Raw genomic sequence first — 18,893 nt, 5'->3', positions numbered from 1 at the left:
GGATAAATGCCAATTTTTGCGTAAAAGGGTCAAATTTTTGGGATATATAGTAGAAAATGGAACGGTACAACCATCGATACATAAAACAGAAGCAGTGATTAAGTTTTCACAATCGAAAAATCTAAAACAAGTTTAGAGCTTTCTTGGTCTTACAGGGTATTTCCAAAAATTTGTTCAGAATTATTCTTTAATTGCTCGTCCTTTATCGAATCTATTACGAAAGGATGCTCCTTTCCGTTTTAAAGATGAAGAGAAATGTGCTTTTGAGCAATTAAAATTAACTTTAACAAGTAAGCCTATATTAAAATTATATAAGATAAATGCAGAAACTGAACTTCATACGGATGCATCAAAATATGGATTAAGTTCGATCTTAACGCAACGCGATTTTGCTGATGGAGTGATGCATCCTGTATATTATGCAAGTGGATGAACAACATCACATGGACAGAACTATAGTAGTTATCAACTTGAAGTTTTGGCAATTGTTAGATCACTGAAGAAATTCCGTATATACTTAATTGGTATCCCATACAAGATTGTTACAGATTGAAAAGCATTTACAATGACAATGACTAAACGAGATTTATGTGTAAGAATTGCCGGATGGGCATTGTTTTTAGAAGAATTTGATTATATTGTTGAACATCGTCCAAGCAGGAGTATGAGTCATGTCGATGCATTAAGTAGAAATTCTGTACAAACTTGCTTATTAGTAAGTACATGTAATGATAGTACTCTAGAGCGTTTGCGTAGAACTCAGCGAGAGGATATAAATATTCCAAAAATGATTGTAAGTGTGCAGAAGAGATCAACGAATGATTTTGTAATACGTGGCGAATTATTATTTAAACGAGAAATGGATGAAAAAAAGTTAGTAGTTCCACACTTGATGCAATCTCAAATTGTAGGACAAGTGCACGAAAGAGGGCACTTCTCGGTGTCAAAAACAGAATTATTAGTACGTAGAGATTACTGGTTTTCGGATTTATAGAATAATGTTGAAAAGATCGTGAGAAATTGTGTGTCGTGCATTTTAGCAGAAAAGAAGCATGGGAAAAAGAATGGTTTACTTTATCCAATTTCTAAAAGCAAAATACCTCTTGACACTTATCATATCGATCATCTCGGACCATTACATTCAACGCGTAAAAATTATAAATATATTTTTGTTGTGGTAGATGCGTTTAGTACGTTTGTATGGCTTTATACTACAAAGAGTACGGGTGTTATAGAAATTTTAAATCATTTGTGAAAACAGTCTTCAGTTTTTGGAAATCCCAGACGTATTATTTCAGATTGTGGGTCAGCGTTTGTTTCGAATGATTTTCGCGAATATTGTAAATTTGAAGAAATAGAACATATACTAATAACTACTGGGGTACTGCGTGCAAATGGTCAAGTCGAACGTGTGAATAGAACAGTTATTCCACTCTTATCGAAACTAGCTGCTCCTAAATCTGAAGACTGGTTTAAATATTTGAATGTTGCGCCAAATTATTTGAACGCTACTTCTCATCGCAGTATTGGAAGAACGCCTTTTGAAATTCTGTTTGGAGTGTGTATGAGAATTAAAACTGATACAAATATTCAAGAAATTATAAATAATGAGTTACTTGCAATGTTCGATGAAAATCGTGAAGCGTTACGTAATAAAGCGAAAGACTGTACTCATAAAATTCAGGAAGAAAGTCGACGCGGTTTTAATAAACGTAAAAAGAAAACGACGCAGCTTGAGGTAGGCAATTTAGTTGCAATACGACGAACACAGTTTGGACCAGGTTCGAAGTTTGCTGCAAAATACTTAGGTCCGTACGAAATAATTCGTGTGTTGAAAAACGATCGTTATCTTGTTAGAAAAATTGGTGATCATGAGTGACCAAGCGAGACGTCTACCATGGCGGAATATATTAAACCGTGGATTGTTAATTTAAGCGACAGCGAATCTGAGGATAATCTAAAATGAATATCTGAGGACAGACATTAGTGCAGGACGGCCGAATAGGTGGGTTATTGGTATTGGTTATTAATATGTTACATTTAGTATGCCATACACATCATATAGCAACGCAACTGTGCTGCAACTCAATTTAATGTTATGTTGTTTTTGGGGTTTTGTCAAATGTTTTAGAGATTCGGAAAGTTTTTGTAAACAGTTTAATGAGTGAGCCAAAATAAATATTAACTTGTTGACGACACAGAGGTCTAAGGACTGGTTTTATTTTGTGGGATTATTACAAGTTTCGTTTGTGTTAATTAGCTGTATCGTTAGGATTAGTTTATATTTTGTGTGATTATTACAAGTTTCGTTTGTGTTAATTAGCTGTATCGTTATGATTAGTTTATATTTCGTGTTAAGTTCTGCGATTGTTACGATATATATGTAATCATCGTTGTCGTTATTATTAACACTGCGTTGCGTTGTGCCAATGGTTGCGTTATGTTCAGCCCTATAATTGTATAGTATTATTGAAGTCTGACCCGGGGTAGGGGAAGTAGAATAAGGCGCACCGCGGGGTCAGAATAGGGGCTTTTACTTTGAGAGAGGCACGGGTGACGGACGGAACAATCGGGAAACGGGGGCTCGTGTCTTCTTGACGTTTTTCGGGCGTGAACAGTGGTTGAACATAGCAGAGTCGTGTTAATGCTCCGATCAGAGCAACCTTGTGCCAAGTAACACGACTCGGTGTAATCGCTCGATGGCAAGAGCTCATATCTTGAGAGGACATTCAGGGTCTTCTCCTGAGGCGCGTTTATGCTCGGTTAGGAGCAAATGGTGCCAACAAACGCGTCTCAGCAACCAGCTACCCGATGGCAAGGGTCCCTAGGAAAGACAAGCAACTGGGAAAGGTTCCAGTGGACAAAATGGGTGCAGCCACTGTTCGCTGATCTTACCGTTTCGGGAAAGAGCGGGAAAGAGTTAAGACGACCGTTTATAAGTAAGCGCGGGTATGACCTATGAAAATTAGAGTTCCGTCGGGTCACTCCTGTCTCGGTTCAACGTTTAATAAATTGGCCATAACCAGTGAAAGTGTACTATAAGAATCCTAATAAATGGTGTCTGAGAGTATAACCCCTCCATTCGAAATTCGGTCGTACCATGCCGTAGTGGGAATGCCTGGCATTGTAACCCTACGGTGATGCGGTCCGGTACATAACTTTTGTGTTAAATAACTGTTTTCTTACACTATTGTTATTTCATCTGGTTTACATATACATGTTAGCGTCAACGTATTTTTAAGAGAGAATTTGAGAAGAATGGTCAAATGATGACTGGTCTTTGATGGATTTATGATAGGGTCTTAGTTTACGTGTGGCTGATTGAGGATGTATGAGACTAAACAGCCCCGTTGGCGACCGATGGCTGATGGCTACGTTGGGTCTCTCAGCTATCGGGTGTTGTTTGACTGTTTGAAAGAAGAGCGAGTGTTTAGAGAAGGCAAGCGGCCCGATACCGCATTGCAAAAGAATGGGAATATTGTTCCTAAAGGATCTGGCCACGGAGTGGGGAAGGCTATGCCCTTTGGTAAGAAGACTGTGATAAACTCCATGGCACGTACCCGAGAACCTTGTGCAAGGAACGAGCTTTCGGGTAATTTTCTTGACATATACAGGGTGAGGCACTAATTATTGCCACCTTAATAACTTCGAAAGTATGATAGTAGTCGAAAATTTCTCGAAACAAAAGTTGCATGGGACAACACGGACCATAGTATGGCGTTCATCTTTTGTTGCTAGGTGGAGTCGCTTCAGAGATATGAAGGTCACCTTTGTTTTTTTAAATGGAATGCTATATTTTGGTACTTGTTTTTTGATAGCGGCTATTGAGACGAATCCAATGAAGTGCAACATTAAGATCTTTGAAGGTCAAAAAGGTCTGTTATGACCTTAAAACATATTAAACATTCCACCATGCTGAAAGGGGCGACTAAGATTTACTACGACAACAAGAGTGCTATAACACTGTGCAAAAATAGTGTATACCATGTACGAGGCAAGCATGTAGATATCGGATATTATTTTTCGCGAGAGGCCTAAGAAACAGGCGACATAATTGTAAAGTATGTACCTACCAGCGAGATGACTGCGAACACACTAATGAAAACAATAACGAAAATGAGTTATTTTCTTCTAATTTCGTGGAAATCCTGATCAATGTTAGTAGTTTTATGGCGTGGTGAACGTACTTTTTTGCGATATAAGACTGTTTCAATAAGTTGCTTTCGCTTTTCTTTCTCATACTCTGGTATCCTAACATTACAATTTTAAATTTCCCAAATCCTTTCTATGTATGTACGAATATACTTTCGCAAAAACTTGCATTCGTTGGCTTCAGTAATTCTAGTGTTACTGAAAAATATCTTGTCTTCAGTAAAGTTTCATTTGCTGTTGAACATCTGCTGTTAGGATCGCAATTTAAAAAGCAAGTGTCGTTGAACTTTTGAGATATACCAGAGCACAAAAATACGAAAAATTAATACCGTTATGTGCTGCATTTCTAGCCATTCAATTTTGTCTCTTACCATTTTTTTTATATCCACAACCATTTGAAAAATGTCATTAGTCTCACAAGGTAAGCTTATGAATGGGACCTGAGCTTTTAGAAGCGAATTAGACTTAAATGGTAGTGGAACACGGGGGCGTGAGAATTAAAAATAGAAATTTCAAAATTACTGTAACGATTTCACATTTTTTTCAGATAGGGTTCATCGAGGGAAATAAAAAATTCATTAATTTATTTAATAAATTAAGGTTTTTATTTCACTACAATTCTGCGATTCTGCGTATTTGCAGAATACACCGTAGGCTTGTGGATAACGGACAGTTTTGTCGTCCAGTGGAGATGCGTTCCAAATCTGCATGGAATTTTTTTGCTTCTTTCGCTAAAATGTTTTCTCCCCTTTTTTACGAATTTTTTAAACGATGTCTTTTACTATAACGTTTATTCTATATATTACAGTATAAACTATACTATACTATGCTATCTTACTATAGTATAAGAAAAACTTTCGCTACTACTAATTACTAATTATTAATTACCAATTACTACTATTTACAATCGGTAAGAGAATTGTTTGCAAAAAATTTGTCGTAATCATCAAAAAATTGAAACAAAATCAGACTTCGTGGATGCGTCTACAAGTTGAACATTCAATTGACATGTAACGTCATTTTTACGTGATATTAGGGAACACCAAAAATATAAAAGGCCAGGCATCGTGTAATCAATTGCATTACTATCAATTACTAATTATGAACTACTTACTACTACTATTTACAAGGAGTAGGGTTCAGATTGTAATTATACTTTTCCCGAATTTAATGCGCCTTCGAGTTGGTATGTGGATTTACATACAGTATGTCCCACGAAATCCTGGACAGTCGATTATTTGGTAACCTATTAAAGATACGAAAAAAGTTTTTATATGAAATTGAATGGCAAGAGGGGGCTGATTTATTGGCCGTAACAATTTTTTTTTATCATTATTGTTTACAGAGATATGAAAGTTAAGTTTGGTTTTTTAAATGGGATTATATATTTTTTGTTTGATCAATAGATAGTACGATTCAAGACGAATTCAGCAAACATTAATGTATACACCTTTTTTCAAATAGTTTTTAAGATATTACGAATAAAAGTTTACTGATTTTCGGTACAAGAAAATCTGCGAGACCAAGAAGCACAGTAGGAGGTCTCGACTCTCGACCACACTTGAAATGCTACGGGTTAAACCGTGTCTCTTGAAACCGATACGAAGAGGAGAATGGGGTAAGCAGTCCTTTAGCTTTATCCGTTAGCTTTATTTCTTTACTAAAACATGGGCGATATTTTTCTGCATGCCGTACAGGTAACGATTGTGAAAAAAACTATTGTGTAGAATTTAGGCCTGCCATTCCTACCACAGTCTCTTCGTATCAATTTCCCGACTTGACCCAGAAGGATGTGTCCTCCGCCGTCAAGCTCCGGTTCTCAACCGGATCTAAAGGCGATAAGGATGCTGCCACCTGGGTCATTGAAGTCAGTCCGGAAGTGGGAGCCAGACTGAAGGCTCAGGAGAGAGTCTACATTGACTGGAGATCCTGTCGAGTGCGGGACTTTGTCAGTGTAGTACGGTACTTCAGATGTCAGGCCTTTGGCCATACATCGAAGCGATGTAAGTCGCCCGAGGCATGTGATCACTGCTCCGAGAAGGGGCATACCTTTGCCTCCTGTAAGAGCAGGGACAAACCTTCTGTTTGTGCCAACTGCAAAGCAGGAGGTAAGAAACATAGCCACAGCACGAGAGACACAACCTGTGCGTCTTGTAAGGCCGCTTGAGAGCAGGTAATCTCTCGAAGGAATTATGGCTAGAGCCGAGTACGAAGTCGAAACGTTTAGACTCCGGGTGCTGCAGCATAACATGCGAGGCGCCTAGGATGTCAGAGACGAAGTAAACACCCTAATTCGAAGCAGGGGTATTGACATGTTGCTCGCGCAGAAACCCTATGGCGTCGGTGGGAAAGTCCCCAACCTTAGGGTTGCGACGAAAGTAGTCACGGGCGTAGTCCCGGTGATAACAGCAATAGCTATCAGAGACCCAGGGTGTCCGTGGACAAAATCTCGCAACTGTGCGACACACACCTCTCTTGTGTTAGCATTGGGGGTTCTTTTGAGAGCTTTTACCTCATCAGCCAATACTTCCAATGTCGTGAAGACATAGAAGTTGGGCTAAGGCGACTCGACAGAGCACTTAGTGCTCTGCGCCACTGTAGGGCCGTGATCGCGGCTGATACCAACGCGAGGTCCCACTTGTGGGGCGGGCTGTTGGGACTTAGTCTTTGACGAGGTTCTGCAGCTCATAGTGAACCTCCTGTTCGCCAAACACCTAGCCTATGCCGACGACCTCTTTGTGCTCGTCTATGGCGACTCAAGAAGACAGTTGGAGACGAGAAGCCAAATGGTCCCGGACGTGCTGACTACCTGGTGTACCGACCAGAATCTCACGTTGTCAGCGACCAAGACCGAGATGATCCTCTTGAAAGGTTCTCTGGATAGAGGAAGACCCCCTTCGATAAAGATATATGCGAGTTGTGTATCTCTGAGGATTACCGTTAGGTATCTCGGAGTGCAATTCAATGAGAGACTGGGTATTAAATCCCATGTCGAACATCTGATTGTCAAAACCATACGAATGTTTCACGCGTTCGCGCGGCTAGCCCGAACAAATTGGGGGTTGGGACATCGTACTATGCGTATTATGTACACTGGCCTTTTCGTCCCGATCGTAGCTTACGCCGCTGCGGGGTGGGCGGACCTCCTCGGGCCCAGGCTGAGGACCAAACTCACGAGGGTGCAGAGGAAGGTTTTACTTGGCGTCACCAGGGCTTACCGAACGGTATCCACTGATGCGATCTCTGTGATCGCGGATGTGTTGCCGATAGATCTGGTGATAGCGGAGAAAGCATGCGTCTACAATGCTCGGAAAGCAAGAGACATAAAATTTGGTGAGTGTCGAATAAGTCGAAATTACCCAGAGACAGAGACAGAGAAGCCCTAGCAGTGTGGCAAAGAAGGTGGTCGGCGGTCGACGAAGGGCAGAACTATGTTCCGCTTCTTCAGGAACGTATCAGACTGTCTCAACATGCGTTGGTTGACAATTGATCATCATGTGGTTCAATTCCTTAGCGGGCATGGAGATTTTCGAGCCAAGCTGTATGGATTTGCCTTGGTACCGGACGACAGACGCGAGTGTGGTGAGGCGGAAACGTCGAGCCACGTTCTATTCGACTGTCCACGGCACGGGGATGCGCGAGCTCTCCTAAGACAGACGGCCAACTCCGAGCGCCTTGTATGGCCAGTGGAAGAAACCGATCTTGTCGAGAACGAACGATTGTATCAGGAGTTCAGGAGATTCGCCAGAACGGTCCTGGAGACCAAGGTCGCTCGAGCGCACAACGCCGCTGATCTGATTGTCGATCTATCCGAGACTCGAGAGCTCACCGCTGACGATCCTGCTGAATCAGCGGGACCCAGCCTAGTCGGTGATTCCGCCCTCCCGACGGAACCCGGCTCTTCAGGCCAGGATCAAGCCCCCCTCGCCTCGGTGCAAAGCTAAGCGAGGATTTCTGGATTGGGAATGGACTCGAGGTGGCAAGCGAAAGTAGCAGTGTCGCTCCGGAGGCATTGAGAGTAGAGCTCGAACATCTGGCAGAGTGATGCGAATGCCCGTATGACCTACTCGGTCGAAGTAGGGCACGTTAACGAACGCATGACGCAAAACATTAACTGTAAATGGTAGCAATTGGTAGTTAGCAATTAGTAATTAATAGTAGCGAAAATTTTTCTTATACTATAGTAAGATAGCACAGTATAGTATACTTTATACTATAGTAAATAATATAAATAATATAGTAAAAGATACCGTTTAAGAAATTTGTAAAAAACGGAAAGAAAACACTTTAGCGAAAGAAGCAAAAAAATTCCCCATGTCGGTTTCGAACGCGTCTCCACTGGACAACAAATCTGTTTGTTACCCACAAGACTACGGTGGATTCTGCAAATACAACTCATTTCTAGCGTTCTTTCCCCGTTGTAGTGAAATAGAGACCTTACTTTATTAAATAAAGTAATGAACCTAGAGCGACGTCTCGTAAAAACTTCCCATTCCCCTCCATGAGGTCTATTTGGAAAAAAAATTGAAATCACAATGGCAACTTTGAAATTTCAACTTTTAAAGAAATAGCTGATCATAACGTCTAATATTCCAGAATTTTTATATACTCATGTCACACTACTGTTTAAGTCTAAACCGGTTCTAAAAGCTCAAAGCTCACTCGTAAACTTCTCTTGTCACTAAATAAATATTCTATGTACTAAATATCTAAATAAATACTCTATGTAAGTGTCCCAGAACTAATGGTAGAAGTGGAAAGGTAGTGTTTCGAAAAATGTAACTGTTAAGGCTTCCAAACCCGATATTCACACTTAACGAATTTTAGGATGATTTTGGAAAATTAACCATGCCTAAGAAAAGCACAACGTATTTCCCTTACCTTAGTCGGCACCTATACATGAAGGTAGGAATAAAATTGGAAATCAAGTTTCTCGAAAACAAATTACGACTTTTAAACATTTTATACTGTATTTTTTAATATAGAATCACTACCTTTTTGCTTGTACCATCAATTCAGGGGCACTCTGTATATTAAGACATACAAAATGTAAACACTATACGTAGCAATGTTTTGAAGGGTGCAAGATATTTGTAGAAAATGAATCTTAGACAAAAAAAATGTATTAAAACTGTTTTGCTCTATTATTGTTCTTCAATGTATCTGTACAATTACAGAATTCCGTATTAATTTACCATCTAAATATGTTAATTTCATGGCATTATTACTGCAAATTCGATATTATGTGATAGGAGTCCTATCATAGAACGATTTGTATTAGATATGAGCTTCCCTATCACCCTTTAAAATATTGCTATGTATGTAAATTATTTATACCTTGTATAGAGAGACATATACATATAAAGAAATTGTTTCAACCAAAACTCTGAAACAGTAAAAGATTGAAAATTTTGTAGAAGATAGTTCTCAAATAAATTTAACATATATTTTTTTATATTAACAATGGTTCACATCAAAGTGTTGAAACCAGCAACTAATGTTGAGGTAAAACATATTTTCTTCAATATCTCGAAAACTATTCAGTGTAGAAAAAAATGTTTTATATAAAAATTGTGTATGTTGTAACAACAGATTTAACTATGAAAGCGGATTCCTAAAAAATTGATTTGTTTAAAAAATATGTTAAAACTTAAATATTTCTCACTCGTATCTTTTATGAAAATTGATCCATTTTCGTATAAATTTGTTAACGTAAATTAAGGGTCTAAATAAAAAACCAAGAACCCTTTGAAGCTATTAGATTTGACCTGGCAATAAAAACTGAAATCGCTACAATAAATCCATTTTGTAGCGTGTATCAACATGGAATGCCTTAGATCAGTAATGTTCAGGGAAAGTGCTTTGCAAGTGGTCAGCAATGCTCGAAATCGCACACGAACGACCTAGCTCTAGCCCGAGTGGCTTCTCCACTTCTTGAGGAATGGTCTTCAGACTAGTTTCGACGGCTCCCTACTCTACTACTGTAGTCGGCCTTGAAACCACTCGCGAGCGATTTCGGGCATTATCAATCGCTTGCGCTCGCCTCGGAGATACTTGAACATCTGTGGTGATACAATGGTGTTGAGAGAGAAACTTTTGGTCGAGTCGGCAACGTCGTCGACTTGTAGGCCTTTGAGCAGGCCATATCGTAAAGCGCGTGGGCCATCTGTTTTTCTACTTTTACATTGAATACTGTCTATATGTGCACATTTGCGGCAGCGTATGTATGAGCCTGTGGCTACCGCTTGTCTACTGTTTCTCGTGTTAAACCTAATCCATGAAGCGTACGAAATCATGAAAGTATAAAGTGAACATTTCGTTGAAGTTCAAATTATATGATACGGTATTTTAATATGCTCCTAATTGAGAATGAAAGACGGATTAAAGTTGGCCTGGACTCCTTTTAATAGGTTTATGGCATTGTCTTCTTTACGCACAGTTTCTCAAAACTACGATCACTTTACAATTGACTCTATGAAAATTCGTTGAAAGGGCCTAGCTGAATAAGGTCAAAAGCGACTCCAAACCAAATTCGATGTGGGATGGGCTATTCGATAGCTTATCACAAACAACTAGTTTGTGTAAATTTTCAACTCTCTATCTCAACCTGGGGGGTAGTAATGGGGGTAAATAGAAAATGACGGTTTTTGGAAATTACTCGTATCCTATTGAACAAAAAATTCGAAAAAAAATCAGAGATATTTCAGACACCAAGATACATGTTGTAGAACTTTCTGAGATTTTTAAATCGATAATTAAAGCCGTGAAAAATAAAACACGTAAAAAATGCAAAAAAACGCGAGTTTTGCATCGAAGCAATCCTAGAACTACAATCGTATTTTTACAGTAAATACACATTGTTGTTACTAATATCTCTGATTTTTCTCAGCTTTTTCGGTTTTTTTTTTTTCCGTCAGGCTAACATATACGTTGAATTTTCGTACATTCTTTAAAAGACAAGTGTTTTGTTCAATGTTCAATGATTTTACACTGAGGAAACTGCTAACCTAGTTATGTTCTGAAGTATCGATACTATATTTACAACAACGTCAGTGCCGCAGCGACAGAGCGTCTGTTTGCTAAACCACTGCATAATTTTTAGCCACAGGTTCGGGCACCTCTTTGGGCTCATCATTTTTTATACTCATTATTATATTTTTTTCTAATTCCTACTCATCTAATAATGTTCAACATTTACTTTTAAACTTTTTTTAAGAACATTTTAAAATATCTTAATCTGAAATATCTACAAAAATAATTTTGGAGTGTTTTTCACGATTCCGATTTTCTTATCATATATATCACATAAATTATGCGCGGATTACAACCTTAATTGTGTATTTTGCTGTTATTTCTAGTGTTCTTTTAAATCAATCTCTCTCTTTCTCTCACCCTCTTTTCGAAAAATATATGTTGTAGGTATCCACCACAGCTTCAGTATTTAACGAAAAAAGTTGTAAGGATCATTCCACTCTAGACCTACTAGCCCCCTCTCGGCCAATAACACTTTTTTATAATTTTTATAATTGATTGTTCGTTACTTATTTGTGGAAGAAGTATTATTGTTCGACGGAAACCACGAGAAGGTAATGGGCTTCTTCCATCAGGAGGGGATAAATATGGGTTTCAAACTGCTTTCAGATTCCAAAGTACTTGATTTTCCAGAAATGGCCGAGAAAGATCTCAATATTCTGTTTACCGGTTCTTATCAGTTATCACAAGCGGTTTCGTATTTAGCAATACTTATAGATGAAGAAAATAATATTAGTGTCCGTTGCCTTAAAGAGACCAATAACTTTCTTAAATTCGATCTGATAGAAGAAGTCTACCACTTTTGACCTTCTTATTTGGCTAGTCCCTTTTGTCTACACTAACATTTCCGCACGCAACGTGCTAAGAGATTGGAGGCACGCGTTCAAGTTTTCAATTTATCCGAAGGCAATATTTACTAGCATTTCGCATATTTCATTCAACCTAATAGTTTTACATCTTAAAAAGTTCGCCCGTTGTATATGTACATTATGTACTGACTGCCTGCCGCGACATATTTATAAAAACAGTAACCAAGCGGCGGCCACAGACTTGCACATATACTGCCGCACAGTGGGGCAAAATGTTACTTTAGAAATACAAAAGTCAAACAATAAAATTATAAAGTAGGCCTTTAATACTACTTCCAATGAATTAAAAATTTGGTCAAAATAAAGGATACTGTTTTCACCAAGTATTTAATGTTTAGAATTCTAACACTAACCAACACTAAATTGAAAGGATACATTTTTCGGAAATTTTACAATAATTTATTTCAAAAAAGTTTGGATAAATTAATTTTTTAAACTTTTTTTATGAAATACTTTTGGTATTCACCTGTATTCGCTTTAATTTTTTTATAAATAACAAAAATGGAGTGTATAGTTTTTATTTTCCTCAAATATGAGTGCAGCCGAGTGCAGCTGAGCAAGTTTTTCATAAATATGCAATAGACTTTTCATAAATATGCAATAGAAGAAACTACAAAATTATATATTGCTTTATATCCATGATTCGATATGCCCTCTAGCATACACAGAATGTTAATATATGGATCAGACATTATAAAGGCTGTTAGTTTGCCTATAGGTATGTTGTCTGAGGAACCACTGAAAGCACGAAATAAAGATTTACGACGGTTCAGAGAAGATAACACCAAGAAATGCTCTCGAATTGTTTGTATAACTGATCTATTCCATAGCTTATTACTTACATCAGATCCCTTAACATCTGCAATATCTTTCAAAAAGAAAAGTTCCCCAAATTTATCAGTGTTTGAAGACGAAATTAAAAGTCTTCTTTTAGATTAAACTTATGAAACCTTAACTTCAAGAATAAATCGAAATAGAGGATCAATAGTTTTATTTTAATTTTATATTAATCATTCATAAATTAAAGATTAAATTTATTTTGTTACATTAATATACCTCTTTACTTATACTTCCATTATTTTCATTGTTACTATTAATTTTATAGAAAATTTTATTTATGTATACATAAATAATATATAATTTATAAATTATATATTTTTGAATAAAAACATTTTATAAGAATTTCTGTACATTTTAGTTGGTAGTTGACACCAGACTTCGCATTTGAAATGTGATTCTACCTCTGTATCCATACTCTATTCTTTCCAAAGACAGCTATATTGACAATTTTAACGAAATTTAGCAATTTTAGCAAAAATGATCATTTCGTACACTTATTTAATACGTATGAAATACATATAATACAAAATTGTCGTCATTATTAGCGGCCATCATTTTGCACTACAGAATTCATTGTAATAGTAGCAACAGTTTTTTGCAAATATCTCGGAAATTAAAGCCGACCGTCAATTTTTTCTAACGAAAAACTTCTTCAACATATCGTCCTTCATAACATACTCCAAATTCATCAAAATCGGCGAGGACACGGCTTTTCGACTTTACCCTTTACTTAAATAAACGAGTATACGTTTTTTATTATGTTGGTGTATTATTCAAGTCCCAAATATAATATTCAAAAAACTAAATTAAAAACTAAATATTGTCTAAACTAATTCATCTCCAACATAAATGCTTTAACAAGTTTTCGTAAAGAATGAAAATGTGTATCCATTAGCGCATAAAATATATACAACTCTATTTAAACAAAGTAGAAGTTACTTTTGAACCGTCTCCACTTCGGGGGCAGACATGTACCTACACCAGTTTATGCGCCACTCAACACCATTGAAGCTTATCTAATGAAAAATTTTTCAATCTTCTACCATTTCAGAACTAAAAAAGTTCATGTACACATACCGCCCGGAGACGCTTCGTTTTTTCTCCTATTACTGGTGCATTACTTGCTTGCACAGTGTGCTATCCCTTTTAAGGTTCTACTAGACCTAGAGATATTCCGACCCTTTAAATGAGTGGTGCACAGTCATAGACTTAAAAAAAATATCACAACGTATGGAATATAAAATAACATATAACGAAAAGACCAAGCATTTCCGGACATATGTATGTACACTTAAATATTCTTTTATTGTTTTTGTGTCTAGAATCTATCCCTCAAAAATGTTTCACATTCTCTAATACACCCTGTATAAGTATCATAGTATACTAGGAATTATGAGTTTAGTCAGAATTTAGTCACTCTATTCTTTATCTTTAGTCACTGACCAATTAAAGCTCATAAATCTTAATACAGTCATACAATTATATTAATAAATAATAATATTATTAATAAATTATAATACTTTACATTGAATGAGTTACTAGCTGCTGATGCAGCAGGAGGATAAGTATCATGTTGTGATGTAAACCAAACTCCAGCAAGTTGTTTTAAATACATTGCTATACTTTTCCCAACACGTTTTACAACAGCTGCATGTGCTAATTGGGCAGCTTCTCTAACTTTATGTTCTACATCTATAGCTAAGGCACAATATAAACGTGGCCAAAATGGCAAAATTCCCTCTACAGCTGATAATTCGTAATCTTTACACATGGCAGCAAATTCTTGCAAAGCCTGGAAGCATAATGTTTCAATTATTTATTACTTAAAGGAAATCTTACAAGAAATGGTACAACTGAGATAGGATAATCCTATAGCCAAAACTGAATAAAAAATATGGAATAAAATTCATGAATGTAACATCTTCAAGATGACACGTTGACATGTGAGCTTAAACATTGTTTTGGAATTTGTATACCTCATAAGTTTCTACTGATAAAATTTTCACCAAATGAATATCACTAGATTTAACAGAAAAACAAAATCTTTGAATCACAGTACAGTTATAAAAGAAATTTTCCACAAAACTATTGATAACATTGGAAATTAATATTACATTTTTTTAAGTTGAAATAATCTCTTCAATGAAAGGAAGAAAGTTAAAAATGAACCATTTACTACAGACACACCACTTCTATATCAAAAATTTCTAAAGTTTATGAGAAAAGTAACCTTTAGTTATGTAAAATTTATCAACATATGTAACCTACGCATTCCATATAGTGTCCAAATCTGTTGCTGGCTCATGTATGGGACAGGCCGGGCCGACCGGTACGGTGTGGCATACATTTGAAAATTTTTTAATTTAATCTTTATTGTTTCTAAGGGTTTTTTATATTGTTGATCACGATTCTAAGGTCAGATTATCAATATTTTGCACTAAAACAGTGTTATCAACGTAAATAGGTCTAACTGAATAACAGTTTAGTTTCATTGTTGCATAGAATTCTTTTTTGCTGTTACCCAGAGCCAACGATGTTAACACGAAAAGGTTTGATGAACAATCCTCGTGTCTTCTTCCCGTCATTTCGTTTACAAGTGATTAGAGGTTTACTGAATTTGGATCCGAATTATTCGTCTCCCTTTCATCTCCTCAAACCTTCATGATTGATTGGACGTCATTTTCCAAGACGACTTGATAAAAAACGAAGATGTTATTTGTGTTCATTGCACAATGATGTAAACCTCGTACGTATGTTCTATTTGTGATATTGCCCGATGTGTAACATTCTATTTCGAAAATTCTCATATGTAAGAAACATTATCGTGAATTCAAATACACAATATATTAACCCATTCGTACTTTCATACTTTCCTTCAAATCAACGAAGAAAAATAGAATTCTCAGAAATCGAGAAAAAAGAAATAAAAATTCGAAAATAGGAAATATGTATGTCTCATAAAAAAGAAGTTTACATTTCAATGAAAAAATACTGGCTCTCTAAAGGTATCAGTGCCTACTTTCGTGTCCCATATATGAGCCACCATGGCTCCCTAAAGGTTAAAGAAATATAAAACCACTTATACAACACAAATAATAGTATTCATTGCAGCTTACCTGTCTTCATTTGAAAAATAAGACATCTTCATTGTCTTATTTTTCATACATTATTATATGTACATATAAGTGGTAATTCGGTAATTGAACAATAGCACCAGTATCATTTGTATACATATTATGCAATAACTGAGTAAAGCAAGTAGCTTGCTCATATGAAAGACTTTTAAGCAGAACATGTTAATGTAAAAAGCAGTTTAATTCTTAATTACAATTCACTTTCCTCAGAAATAAGTCATAAGTGTCTGAAAATAATGGCTTAAAAACAGATGTCTGTAGTTAAAAGTTTACACTAATTTCTAATATTATAAATAGTTTTGTGGTAATTATTTTTTGCAAATGTCTATTGATCCAGAAGTCAGTACTCTAGAGGTCAGTAGATCATGCAATGAGGCATTACTCATTCAAGCATCACATTGCCACTGTTATGAAACCATGATCACTGAAGTTCAAAGGAATATTCTGTCCATTAAAGGGGTTATACCATGTAGATCGCTGAAAACATAGCGTATCTTTGAAATTTTTTAGAAGTATTCGAGTGATTGATCTGAAACTTCGCACATTAGTTTATATATGTTGTATCATACTGCATAATTTGTCTCATACATAAATAACTAATTTATAATATCGAAATTATAGCTCGCCGCGTAGGTTTCAAAAGAAACATTTTATAGAATTCTGGTGTATACAATGATCTATAAATCTATACAAAAATCCCAGTCATATAATTAATTTACAAGATCAGAGTTAGAGTGTGAACTAGGATTTTTGAAATAACATTAACATACTTTTTTCATGCATCAAAGTTGAAAATTTCAAGTGAAAATCGATATTTTTTATTCAAAGTACTACCATTCTTGCAGTTTTTAATATTTTTTAAAAATTCTAGTTCATACTCGCTTTAACCGTGGAGATTAATTATATGTCCGGATTTTTCATTTCAAGTAACTGTGAGCTATAATTCCGTTATTATTTAGTATTTCTATATGAAAAAAATTGTACAACATGTATAAACTAATGTGTAAAGTTTCAGATCAATTACTCAAATAGTTTTCTTTCAACAAAATTCCAAAGATATATTATGCTTTTGATCATCTATGTATAATGAGCCCTGGAAACAATAAAGACCTATTGGGTTTGAAGCTGATCTCGTTAGTAGAACATAATACATATCTGTACATGGTATGACCCTTTTAATACTTCACAGCTCAATTCCAAATACACATGTATAGAGTGCAAGGATATTATGTCTTATCTATCACAACTAAATCATATACCTTTGAATCAATGGAGATCTGTTAGAAAAAGATCCTATAAAATCGAATATAAATCCTATATTTAGGTTCAAATTGCTTTTTTTTAAACACATCATACTTTACTTATTGTGAAAATAATAAGTGTCAAAGAAACCATAAAGTGCAACTCAACCACTCCCTTAAAAAATGAAACTTCATTAGTTTTTAGATTAACTTTGTCTATAATATACATTTCATTTCCTGAAATTTCTTGAATTCTACATTTCACAGTCAGAATATAAACAGCAAGCTACAGATAAAAGAACAGAAAGTTATTCTCCAACACGTAAAATATATCAAAATTTGAAAATAAATAATGAAAAAGCAGAAGATCTAGATAGTTGTGATTTTCTGTTAGGAGATGACATATCTTTGGCTTCCTAGTGGTGCAAATAAATAAACAGGATAGATAATATTACATATTACCTCCTATGATTCCTGATTTCATATTAATTATAAAGTAATGTCGATTAAATCTCTGAATAATTGCATGAGAATTTTTGTTTGCCAAAATTTGAGTAATTTGCTAATTGAGGAGCATACTATAGAAAAAATTGCATTCATCTATAAACAGGATATTTTTCCAATTTTCGCAGGATTCAATGACAAAAATTTCGTCAAACAGTATAACAATTTGTATAAAGTGCTTGCACACAATGAAGTCTGTAAGATTGCAAATTTTGAGTTATTCTTCCTACTGTCATGTATGAAACACCTACTCTATGTGATACGCCACTCAAATCCCACAATGGATAGACACTTCCAAGAGTGATCTGCTTCTTTTTATGTCAATGGACCGCTTTGGTTCTATTGATATGTTTTATTCTCACAGAGTAGAATACAATTTAAAAAAAAATATCTGTAAATATGAAACTTCTGTAAAAATGAACTTGACTGTGAATATCTGAGTTGAGATATATTTTTCAGGGATACATCCCACTAATTCACAAAAGTAAAATCCAGTTGTAATAGATATAACCCATACTTTCTTTGTACCCTCTACATATACTCAAAGAGTATGTAAGCTTAATTTTGTTATAAGTAAATGTTTAAACAAAATAATTTTATTTTTTGTACATAGAATCACACTTCAATTTCAGTTATGTAATTTTTTATAGAACATTTTAGAGAATAAAAAGAAAATCTTACCTTACACTTCGTAGTTGAATCCTTTTTATGCATTTTTTTTAATACTATTTGAAAATTATTATCAACATTGTTCATTTCAATCTCATTCATATTATATAGCGATAGACCCGGCAATACATGTACATAGTCACCATCTTTCACAGCTGAGAATCCGACAAAACTTGGTACTGTAGTGCCCAAAAGTTCTGCACTTTTACCGCTACTTGATGGCTAAAAATCATACATAAATAAATATTAATAGAGCTTATAAATAACTTTAATAGATTTTAAACATAATGCCCAACTATGCAGACAATCAGTATCTACTAAAAATATTTTATTGCTATTTTAAAAACTGAACTTCACATTTTTCTACAATTAAGTACTGCTTTTCCCTACAGTTGGACAGTATACTGCTATGAAACAGATTATAGTACAGTAACATGACAAAATTTATATTA

The 18,893-nt window shown here is 35.6% G+C and overlaps 1 protein-coding gene across 1 annotated transcript in view; it reads right to left on the bottom strand.

The window, feature by feature from the left end:
- Positions 1-18,893, bottom strand: part of Ltn1 (E3 ubiquitin-protein ligase listerin) — a 38,674-nt gene that overhangs the window by 19,469 nt on the left and 312 nt on the right. The window contains exons 2-3 of the mRNA XM_076390178.1: positions 18,454-18,663; positions 14,419-14,685 (exon numbers count right to left, since the gene is read on the bottom strand). Of these exons, the coding sequence (XP_076246293.1) occupies positions 14,419-14,685; positions 18,454-18,663 (477 nt within the window). The remainder of the gene's footprint in view (positions 1-14,418; positions 14,686-18,453; positions 18,664-18,893) is intronic.

Source organism: Calliopsis andreniformis, unplaced genomic scaffold (genome assembly GCF_051401765.1).
Source record: "Calliopsis andreniformis isolate RMS-2024a unplaced genomic scaffold, iyCalAndr_principal scaffold0001, whole genome shotgun sequence".
Lineage (NCBI taxonomy): Eukaryota > Metazoa > Arthropoda > Insecta > Hymenoptera > Andrenidae > Calliopsis > Calliopsis andreniformis.
This window is presented reverse-complemented; position numbering and strand designations above follow the sequence as displayed.